This window comes from Osmia bicornis, chromosome 12, assembly GCF_907164935.1.
Source record: "Osmia bicornis bicornis chromosome 12, iOsmBic2.1, whole genome shotgun sequence".
NCBI classification, from domain to species: Eukaryota; Metazoa; Arthropoda; class Insecta; order Hymenoptera; family Megachilidae; genus Osmia; species Osmia bicornis.
The window spans coordinates 7,730,936-7,743,050 of record NC_060227.1 but is presented as its reverse complement, the minus strand read 5'-3'; the positions used below and the strand labels follow the sequence as shown (position 1 = coordinate 7,743,050).

The 12,115-nt window shown below is 40.6% G+C and overlaps 1 protein-coding gene across 1 annotated transcript; it reads right to left on the bottom strand.

The window, feature by feature from the left end:
• Nucleotides 1–6: 6 nt before the first annotated feature.
• On the bottom strand, nucleotides 7–4,508 carry LOC114878043 (LIM homeobox transcription factor 1-beta-like). The gene is made up of 5 exons (XM_029191400.2): nucleotides 3,959–4,508; nucleotides 2,858–3,277; nucleotides 1,637–1,942; nucleotides 1,353–1,451; nucleotides 7–1,186 (listed from the first exon to the last, which is right to left on the bottom strand). Exons 1-5 carry the CDS (start codon nucleotides 4,080–4,082, stop codon nucleotides 927–929), a joined length of 1,209 nt encoding a protein of 402 aa, XP_029047233.1. The 5' UTR covers nucleotides 4,083–4,508; the 3' UTR covers nucleotides 7–926.
• Nucleotides 4,509–12,115: the final 7,607 nt, after the last annotated feature.

Genomic DNA, 12,115 nt, shown 5'->3' with positions numbered 1-12,115 from the left:
CCTTTTCTCCTCGCCTCTACTTTACAAAAATTTGTCGATTCTCGATGAAGATTAATCAGACATTTATTATTGCTCCTAAACGAATAATTAACTACCAACTTTGTTTATACAAAATATTGTAAAATGGTACTTTCAATTATATCTACTACTAGATTGGAAGAAAGGATAAGAAGAGGGTGTTAAGCAATGATTCTAAGGTGTCGGTTCTTTTTTATACAATGTATTGTAATTTTTTCACTAATTATTCCTAGTTAGTGCTTCGTCGAACCTAACAGCTCGCTTATTATTCTTGTAAATCATTCTTTGGCTATGATCATAGCCAGGATTTGGAATCGACGAGTCACGTTTTGTTTAACAACAATCTCTCGGGATAGAAATAAGGTACGTCGACGTTTAAATATATGCATTTTTATAGGCGAAAACCGAGGGATACATTCGTTTAATATTAAATCGAAACGCGATTACTCGTTTACCATCTCATTGTCCTCGCCACTCTCTTGGTACCTCGAAAACCATCTTAAATTAAATAATTAGCACTGAGAACGATCATCTGCTGCGATACCAGCGGCAATCTGTCGTACAGCATTTTACCCTGAGTATTAAATAAATTAAATAAAATGAAAAATACGTGTCAACGATAAAGAAGCAACAAAACTCGATAAACATAAAACAATTTTCACGAAGAAACTTAACGAAAAAAAAGATCAATAATCGAATAAAAATTATTAAACTTTAACCAATACGAGGAAAGGAAATGGACCAAAAGTATCGAAATAAAAAAATGTAAAAAGTATAAATTAAGAAAGGAAAAACGACGCTGTACGATGTTCCCCTTATATTTCACACGCGACGACTGATGTCATGGGTCAGCTAGCTCCTTTGGAGAACCGATCGAGAACACCATGGAGAATGATATATCTCGCGGATTACGCATGGTCACCACTGAAGTAACTACTCTGCATCATGAACAGTTTGTCGATGGGGTTGTGAATCGCCGCGTGCAAACTTTGCGACAGTGACGGCGCCTCGTGGGAGGAAGGACCGTGATGGGTATGGGTGGCACCCTGATGGCTACCCTCTTGACCACCTCCACCCTCGTTCTCGCCTATGTCGAAGCCAGCTTCCGTACCGTCCAAGGACAAATCGCTGCTGCAGAAACTCTCACCTGAATGACCCGGATATGCGTCTGAAAAAAAAAAATACAGAATACCAATTAAATTAAATTTATATTATAATTCGAGATGTGGAAGATGCAAATGTCCAGTCATACATCTGGCCCGAATTCCATGAAACTCATCGTAGATTCGTGCGCAAAGGGTTAATGAATGTTTACGCTATAAAAGAAGACTTACCGTCGGGCGAGTACGGGTTATTGGGGTTGAGCGGTTGGGTGGCTGAGGGGAAGCTAGAAGATTCCCCGTCGCGCATGTTCATGGCGTTCAAGTAATGACCTGCGAACGAGATCAGACAATTGGCATTTTGTACCAAGCTAAGTTACACTCCAAGCCCCATTAACCAGTCTTCGCGACAACTTTCGTTTCAATTCAAATACAACCCCTTTTTCACACTCGTTCAAGTATAAACGACACACATAGATAATTAATACTTTAGATAGTTTAATATAAATGAAACTTACTATGATCACTGTGAGGACTTTCCGTCCGACGTTCTTCCTTCGGTTCCTTGTCCGATCCAGGCTCAGTCTTCGCTTTCCTCTGTAGTTTCTTCATCTTCGCCCGTTGATTTTGGAACCAAACTTGCACCACGCGAACACTGAGACCCGTGTCCTTTGCCAGGGCTTCTCGTACCTTTCGACAGGGTTTCGGGGATACTTCGAAGGACGCCTTGAACTGACGCCTCTGAGCCGACGTGAGGATCGTCCGGGGTCTCTTGGGACCCCGACGACCGTCTCTAGGTCGGTTCTCGTCCAACAAATCATCGTCTGAAAAATTGTACGTTCAATTAAAGTTTCAGCGAAATTCTAGAGATATCCATTCGTTTCTAATAATTTTTTAACTCCTCCCTCGTCTTGCTTCTTTTATTTTTTTTTCACAGTTTCGGGAATTTTTCGATGATTCAATGAATTTGCATTTAATATTACTTCAAACTTGAACGAAATTACATTGAAAATATTGCAAAATATGTTTCATTTAAAAACCATGACTAACAAACTGCTCTTTCACCCTCTCCGCCGGTAAATATTGAAACGACTAAATTAATGATAGAAGAAGATTGATTGTAAATTCCAATACATAGATTGGCGTATCCTTGTCCATCTCTCTCGAATTCATTCAAAGAATTTCGTTCGAATTTCTAATTACGCTTGGCTTAAGTTTAATTACCTTGAAAAGAGACAGCCTCGATTCGAAATTCCTGCAGGTTTTTACTTTGGATGTCTTTAGATTGTAGCAGTACAACCTGCGAACAATGCAACAAGGTATGTACAAATACGATTCTCGCACCTGCGTCGATTCGTTTGATAACACCGGTACGAACGAAACTTTGTTAAATCCCATTCAGTAGATTTGACAATATTTCGTTAATCCTTTTATACCGAACAGATCGCCAATCTCGGTTCCATCGAATGATCAAGTAAATCGTGATAGTCGAGAGCAGTTTGCTGTCAAAGTTTTCCTGTACGTTTGTATATTAAATTTCTAATTTAATGTATAAACGTAAGCGAAGTAACCTTTTTCATCAAATTTTATTTGCAACCAGGTGTATATTGTTATATGTAAATTTCCTAAAACCTGTAATCCTTTGATTACGTTCACCCTTAAGAGGGTGCAGAGGTTGAGGGATCTATCCTATATTATCCTGTGTTTAAAAAAAAAAAGAAATAAAAATTTCCACCAACCTTGAGGACTGTTCAGGTACAACTCGTTTTCATAGTCCCTTCTGCAGATCGGTTGTCCCTGTCGCAGAAAGTATTGTGCACCAGGTGGTAACGGTTGTCCGCACATGCAACACGCGAAACACTCCACATGGAAAACCAAACCCGGCGCTCTGAGCACGAAATCCGAACAACTGATCTTCTCCATGCACCGCGCGCACTTAACACCGAAGATCCTCTCGTAATCGTTCCTGCAGTAGAGTTTCAACTCGCGAATGAAGCAGGAATGTGTGAGAGGAGCGGCGCATGCAGCGCAGGATAGACACTCTTCGTGGTAGTTCCTTCCAGCGACCTGCATCACGTATTTGTCGGATATGGTGCGGCCGCAACCGGCACAGATCGTCTCCAGGAGACCGGATTCTGTCTTTACCGAAACCGACGGCTCTAGAATCAACAATTGATGGGCGAAAATTAGCCTCCTATCGTGCTTTTAAATGGACCAGAGTAATTTGGAATTTTCTAATTAACCAGAGGTCAATTTTCATCCCCTGATGATCGGTGATAGGGTAATTTCAATTTCATATATTCTTTGTATTAATTTTCATTTGAAAGTTAATCATTTTGACGATAGTCCTGGTTGATTATAGAACTTTTAAAACTACCCTATTCAACGGTGAAAGAAATAAATGTACACGGAGTTATTTCGAATGATATGGCTGTCAGACTGAGAAATGTGATAGGTGTTCTGGTGCGAAGCAATATTGCGAGACCCATGAAATTTATTCCGTCGCTTATCGATTGTCGATAGTGATAAAGCTACGCCGCGATAGAACGCAATGCAATAAGTTTCTATTTATGTAGACACCGGATTTATAGAATTCCTTTTGTTTCAATTATGATCCATTCGCAAAGGAACCTAATTTGTTTATTTTCCAAATTTAATTTCAATTAAGAATCATTACACAATTATTGTAACAACAGCTTCGATTTTCGTTTCTTCAAGAAATCCACCCCCTAAGTTTACCTATCATTATGAGTCTTCCGAAGTGACAATTTCTAAAGTTTAATCATCATTTTTCAAATAATGATTGAAACGATACCAGAGTGAAATTTCTCGAAGATTACCTGCATTGTTATTGTCATTGGCAGGCCGAAATGGCATCGGTGGTGCAGCCGAGGCCATCGTCGGTGGTCCCGGCTCACCCTGGCGACCAAGGGTACCTGGTAACGGAGGGTAGAATTCCAACATGGTTCCTCGTATCTTCCCGAATTCACTCGGCACAATTTCACTTCCTCGAATAGTCTCCAGAAAAAAAACCGATAGAACTGATCACAAATCAACCTTTCTTGTCCACGTCGAGTCACACGAAAACAGTCGAAACAACAATCCGCTTTGTCCACAAAGATCACTTTAAGCGTCCTTATCGCTATGGACCAGGTGATGCTCTGAAAACAATCGTCAACCCTCTCCAGTCCTCCGACGTGGTGATAGGCCTCAAGAGAAGATCCTGTGTACCCCATTGGCCATCCTGACGGACGTCCAAACTTGACCAACCGTTAATTCTTCGTTAATATTCATCTTTCCGATTCTTTCTGCCCGTTTTCTTCGAGATAAGGGACGATCTTGGACACAGGATGGCTATTACTATCCTGACGATAACCGATACGTGTCAACGGCCCGGACTCTCAGGCTTTTTTGACGCCAGCCACAGCATCGACAGTGAAAATCATCCCCCTACTCGCTCGCTATCATCGTGTACAACCCCTCCCGTTCGAGACAGATCGACGAGGGTGAGAAACCGGAGGCGGAGTGTCGGAGGTTCGCGAGGGAAACTGTTCGAGACGAGCGATTGGTCGACCTGGGTACCGCCCTCGCTTTATAACGGGGGATGGAAGGGATGAGAAGTCGTCGCGGTGCTCAACTGGTTGTGCTCGTGTTTTCGGGAGATCAATAATCTAGCGACCATAACCAGTGACGTATACCGATACGGACACTTGGGTTACCTCGGCTCTTTTTTTCGTTCGTTTCAAAGATTTTTAGACACCGGAGATGAGGATTATTGAAATTTGACTAAGTAATTTGAAAAAAAAAAAAATGCAACACTTAAGATATTTATTCTTCACGCGAACTTCGCGTATTTTTGAAAACTGCTTAGTTTATTTGAATTAGAAACGAAATAGCTCGTACGAAGCTAATCAAGGCTACGAATTGGCATATTGGCATATTGAGTGCATCGATGTTTGCTGGTTCATTGTCCGCGCAGAAATCATATTTGGCAAACTGAAAGTCGAGGGTTTCTTTGTCTCTTAAAACCCCTATGAAGTGCTTGAAAATCTATATGAAATCTGGTGATCGATAGGAAAATTGAATTTTTTTCATTCGCAATGACAATCAGCTATTATAATCAAAGTAACAAATGAAAAATCATTAGTAATTTTAATTAGAACATAGCCTTCCTTACTGTGCCACTTTTACACTATCATTTCTATTGTGCCCGGCAACCTTAAAGAAATATATTTAAAGAAACCAAAAAATCTCCAGAAAGGATCAAATTTCATATAACACCTTTATAAAAAAAATATGACAAATTCCATGGGGACAGAGATGCAAAAGAAAGAGGAGGAGGAAAGTTGAACACCTTTTAGACAAAAGAATTCCATAGAAAGGAAACACGTACGAGCATAGAGAAGTAGAAAAGGTCTTGCCAGTAAAATGGATGCCGTCTCGAAGGCAATATCGCGTAGACGGCAGGAAGATGTCTCGGTGTATTTTACCGTAGGAAAATCGAGGCGCATCGAGTATTTGGCCGTTTGTCAGTTCGCGTAAATACGCGACAATACCGTCCTTTGTGCGGCAATGTTTGTCAAATAAAAGCCTATATACGGTGCTCTTTGTCTTTGTTCGTGGTGCACGGACCACGGGTCCCCTCAATGATACGCCTAGTTGACTATGAAACTCTCTCTCTTCGCAATGCCCCTGCCGCCCTACAAAGGGGCATCAAGTTGGCGGTAATGGTGATGCAAAGTATTTTTCGGATGGAACACGTGCGTATCCGAGGGGAACCGGTGCCCTGCGATCCTGAATCGCCTCCGACAGCGAGCATACGTTAAGGGCTGGTGTGTTTGTAGGCCGAATTTGTTGGACGTGTCCCTTTGGAAAATCACAGCCCCAGGCAACACTTGTTTTTTATTATTTGGAAAATTTGAATTACATTCAAAATTGTATTTCGACTTTTTCCTAGATGGGTAGTTTTGTCTGAGAAAGAAAATTGAAATTGTTCAAATACTACCCCAATAATTTGTCAATGGTACCTTGGATACTAATAGGTGGTCGACTTATCAGACACGTCTGGTATGCATGTAAATTATGTGGGTCGATAGAGATAGGCAATACTTGGTGAATGTTAGGGGATGAAGATCATTCCAGGTTTAAAGGAAACCTGATGAACCTTCAATTTTTAATTTTTTAATTTTTCAATCATCGAACTTTGAAAAATTATTCCATTTTACTTTCAATGTAATTTAATTCCAAGGAATTTTTTAACAAAAGGAAAGTTAAATTTGTGAAATTGTCAGCTGGTTAAAGGGAATTCGAGGAACCCTGAAGTGGTGGATGCCTAACAGGGTTTTATCTCGGTATAATAGAAATTAGGGAAAACCGATGACCCTCGCGATTTCATGGCGTATAAAGGCACAAAAGTCGGCCTGAACGTCGGATGAAATATGGTTCCTTGCAGGTGCATCCACCCCATCCCTTAGCTCCCGTTCGACGTATTGTTCAGGATATGTGACACTAACGCCATCCGTGTAATTATGCCGATACGGTTCCAGCCTTGTTTCGTGACAGGGGGAGGGAAAAGAGTATCCCCCCTTTTTGTGGACCTCTAAACACCCTTTGGTCACGCTTCGAGGGGGTGTCTGTATAGAATACGTGCTAGAATCTTTTAGATAATCTCGTGTAAGATCAAACTGACCTTTAATCCATAAATCTAGATCAATGATTTATTTTTGAATAGTCAAATTCATTAATGCATTATCTATTGGAAATCAATTAACTCTTTGTCTTTTAATTTGCTCTAATGAAGAAAATAGAATTTGTCAGATATATTGAAATTTACTGAATAGTGCTTGAAGATGGATGACCTTTTTTGTGAAATTCTTTTTTTTTTTCAAATTTTCTGCACGTGGTTCACTGCGCACCCTTTGGTCACGGAACAAAGGGGTGTCTCTGCATCATAATACGTATGAAAGATTCTTGGGCCCGGTTGCGGCATGGAAATTCACGGGAGGGTGATTCGTATTTTAAATTACCGTCATTGATTATAAATTATACCACTTAGCAAACGATACGACTTGATGAAGATTGCATCTATACGCTTTCTTTTTTCTCTGCTTGATTTCTGAACATTTCTGAAAATCGTTCCAGAACAGGTGTACATTCTGTTACCGAACGAATAGAAATTAAATTACGTTGCTCGATAATTATTTTTCTATTAAAAAAAAAGAGGATCAAGCTTGTTGGATCCGTCGTGTAGGGTAACAGGGCAGCTGCACCCACCGGGACGTCCAGGGTACAGCGTCGTGGCGCTCTCGTTTCGCGTATGGGCGCCACGGCGCATTCCTGACAAAGTAGTCATCACGCATTCCTGGGACGCAATCGTGAGCCTCCACCCTCGTTAACGAAAGATGGATTCGTGCGCGCCAGCCTGAAGAGGACGCGTTATTACATTTTATCCGGGGCCGACGCGAGGAATGCTGCTAAGATCTAGGAAGGGTGAAACAAGTTCCAAGGGCACGTGCCTTAAGAACCGAATCGCTCGATTGAAAATAGATATCTTTCATTTTAAAAATGAAACAGAATGCTTTGAGATATCAGTGATTAAAATTTTCATTTTAATTAATCGACAATATCGAGATGTAAATTGGTACATTGTCGGCTTCAAAGAAGGATCAGCCATTTTATATTCAGAATATCGATGAAACCTTTATGTAGTCATTTTCAGGAAACTTTAAGCTTTAAATTGATGCGCTATAAGTATCATTTTGTGTTACTTTTCTTTCATCAAATTGTAATCAGACTTCAGCTGTTTTCAAATGCATCATCGTTAATTGTGATTAGGAATTATTTGTCCGTCACTGGTTTTTGTTATAAAAGATTATGTTAGAAAATTAGCTGATTAAATTCGTAAGGTAATAGTTAAGAAACGAACAGATTGCGATGAATAAGTTTGAGATATGGAAGATTGGAATTTCGCTTGAAATCCGCGACGAAAAGAACGGAGGAAAAAGGGAGGAGAATGTATTCTTACGAAATATGAATATTTAAATGCTAGTTTTTCTTTTTATTATTCATTGGACCTCGGTGTTCTTTGTTTCCCAGATAAAATCCGCATGAATTTGTCCGGTTAATTGACTCTATGCATAGTTTGCCATGAATTCTATTATTTAAATCTAAATTTGAAATTTGAATACTTCAATTTTGAACGCTCGAATTTTGGATATTGACAAATTTTAATCCCAAATTTGCAACTCTGCAAACATTGACTTTTCAAATTTCTAACACCCAATATTGCAAGCTTCTAATTTTTTTCAAATTCTTTCTTTAGTATTCTCCTCGATCGAAAAGATCCCCCAAATCTCTCATTTCTGCACCAGTAGAGTTTCTCAAAGAGTCTGCAAGGACTGAAGGTACCAAATCGAAATCGTTTCTTGTTTCCATGGCGTGTCCTTTTTATCGAGCGACAAAGAGAACGTTTCAGGACGGTATGGCGTTGAAAGTTAGACGTCCGATGCCGCGTATAAAAATGATAAAAAACCGAATGGAACTTTTTTCCGAAACGCTGACCAACGTTCAAAGGGGCAGAGATTAATTGGTTGTTTTGCGAGCGGAGGAAATTCTGAAACCGTCGGAACAGTTTCGTATCAGAGGGAAATTTATTGTTCTTCTCGTCGATGCTGGTCGTATATTTTTCAGCTGCACTAAACAATATTATTTCTGTGATGAAAAAATATTTTAGAAATCAAAATAGCTTTCTACTAAAAAATTCTACATCAAATTAACAAATAATTTGTGAATCAAATCTACTATAAAACGTTTCACGCCACCCCCGCCCCCGCCACCCATATGTATAAACAAAGAGTCGTAAAAAGAGTAAACAAAAATGAAGAGACATCTCACGGAGTCGACGTTTCGATAGCAGACGGCCTTACAATATAGCCACTCGGCAAACAATCAACCCCCGTACACCCTCTCGAAATCCGTCCATCCTTTAAAGCGGCGCCCTCCCGCTGCTACATTTCTCCATGGTGTACCTCCCTTTTATTTATCTCGCGGGAGAAGATTTTGATTCGCGTATTCAACCACCGCCGCCCCCCTTCTCTTTGCTCGACTTCCGGCGCAAAATAGATCCGAACGAAAGGTGAGCGTTAGATCGCGATTAACAGAGAATTCAGAACTTCAAAGAGCGATTTTCCGCTCGCTTGAGCCGAGAGGACACGCGCCGACACGTGCCAGCTCGTGCGACCTTACGCGAATCCCGGCTACCGGTCGCAGGAACAACTTGTCCACGTCACGGGACATCTCTGGATACTTTTTTAGATCGCCGATCGACGAAAAAGGGGAGTCGGTTACCGGTTAATCGTTCGCGATCATCTTCTTCGGAAGAGGTTTTTCACGCGTGCTGGAGAAAGGGTGGCTTTCGACGAACAGTCTGGGTTCGAGGGTGAATCGATTAGAATCGACAGGAAATTTGTATGTATACTATTGTTTATTGTAAAGGGATATCGAAACGGAAATGAATTTTTCATCGAATCGTATCGTCACTGTTACACGGATGATACGAAAAACAATTGGAATAACTGGAAACCGTGTAGCTTCTGGTTGTTTGCATCACGCTCGTTGTCCCGGATATGAATCGGCCGTGTGCTCATGTGATTTTGGCAAAGAACAATATTTATCCACTGCTATCCTGGCTGTTTGATTGCCTTTGAAAATGCGGATCCTCCTGAACGTCCAAACAGCCGACTTCCCAAAAGACCGCGAGCAATCTTTGATTTATCAACGTGAAAAACGAACAGATTTTTCATCTTCCTTTTTAAATATCAATTTGAAGTATTCACAAGAAATCTGACTTTCGATGGAACGATTTCAGTATTCTATTAACAACGAGTTTCCCAGGGGCGTAGGAGCGCACGTGATGAGCCAACGACACGTGGCCTCTGTCAATACGATCCATTCAGGGGCCCGTTGCCATTCAATAGGAAGAACGATCGCCATGAAATCTTCATAGGTCTCGCAAACGAGAGCAACTATTTGCAAAACTGACCGGCTTTCCGAAATTGTTCGCGCGATTCCCTTGGAAAACAAGGGGCGAACATGGGAACCGTGCGTCGACAAACATTAGAAATCGTACGAATTTCTGGAAACGGATGACGTAAGATAGAAATAGAGAAAATTAATTTTTGAATTTGGAAAAGATCATTCCACTTTTATGAAGAGATCGAAAGAGGGTGAGATTCCGTATCGATGACAGAAGGATAATTGAATGAAATCGTGGATATAATATTTATATGAAGCTAGACTATTTAAGGATGCACGCGACCTAGAGTCTCCTATTTGGTCATCATCCCCCTACGGCGGCCACCTACCAGCAAAACCACCCTTCTGGTCGAAGGTGTAGCTTGTACGAGCCGCAGTCACGTGTGCGTCACGTGCCAGGGATTACTAATTATGCCCCGAGAACGGTCATAATATCCTGGAGCCCAGTGGGCACTGCATAGATACAGTTAATATCTGGCACGGCAAACACCGCCCCCATTCACCGGTTCTACGATTTATGAATAAAGTTCCTTCCTTGCCCGAAGGCCCTTCTCGATATTTGATTTTCACACACAGCTACCGTCGATCGCCTCTCCCGTCTTTCAAACAGATTCTTTTCCTTTCGTCTGGAATATACGAAAGAGAAGTTGAAAGTGAAAAGTTCAAAGAAAATGATTGCCACTGAAATGGCAATCGTCAACCCTTCAATGGTCGGGACGTCATCGAAATTTCACCTGAAGCGAAGAAAAAATATATTCTATTTAAAATCCCCCTGGGGGAAGGATCTAAAAAAGATTCGAAGGAAGATTTTCCAAGGATACGACGATAAATCGAGTGCACCCCAACGAAACGTCAGGTCAGAAGGATCAACAGGCTCGGGAAAAGGACGTCGAGCAAATTGTGAACGATTCTCTATTCTATGGATGTTTGTTTCACGGACCGCGTATAGAGTAAAGCGAGCGTAAAACCGAGCGAATTTTTACGAGCAGCAACATCCAAAAGCGAATTTCTTCGCCAGTGGAATATTCCCAGGGAGGTTCGCAGGAGGGGTTGCAAACGGTCATTAATTATTTATGTGCGGTAAGACGTAACGATCTCGACGCGTGTCGGGGCTTTTAGCGGCTTCGGCAAACCTTCTGTCCAAAGGTCTCCACCTTTACACCTTCTCAGGGAATATATAGTGGATGACTTTATTATGTGGCTGAACCATTTGCACCCTTAACGAGATTCATTTTTATCGTGGACCAATAAGTCGTCCATCGACTTTGTTTTCTCATTTCATTTGATTTCTCAGTTAGAATGATTATCATTTTTCATGAATTTCCATTGTGTTTAACGAGGGGTCGTTTTAAAGTATTCGTTAAAATAATTACTATATGTGTATGTTAATGTTTCATTAATTTTGATAATATGATGTTTGATTGAATAATTTTCTTATGAGTTCCGCTTTGTTTTCAGTATGGTTGTAAATGGTGTTAACATCGTTTAATCTTGTTTTTACATCAGAGTTCCATTTAATTAACACCGAGACAATCCGATATCTCGTATTTACAGGTATCGCGTACGATAACGATGTGTGGACAGCTTTCTGTTCTCAGGAGATGAAAACCCTTGACGATTAAGCTTCTTATCATTCTGAAAACATTAACATATGCTTCGTGGCTGTAGGATTAATAAGGCATCGACGAAATCAATTGGAATTTATAGAAATTCTTTCGCAGAACTTTACCATTTTCCATTTCAAACGTAGAATTTCTTTAGATTTTCGAATTCGATCTTGGACCCAAAAAGATTGAAAAATTTTCAAGATTTCTAATTAAGGCAGTGTATTTTAATTAATAGAAAAGTGAGTGGTTGAAAATTTTCAAGAGGAATGGTAAAAAAAATGGCGTCGTATGGAAAGACGTGAAATCCCTGCGTATCGAGCAACTCTATCCTGGTACAAGGGATCAACATGAGCTTAA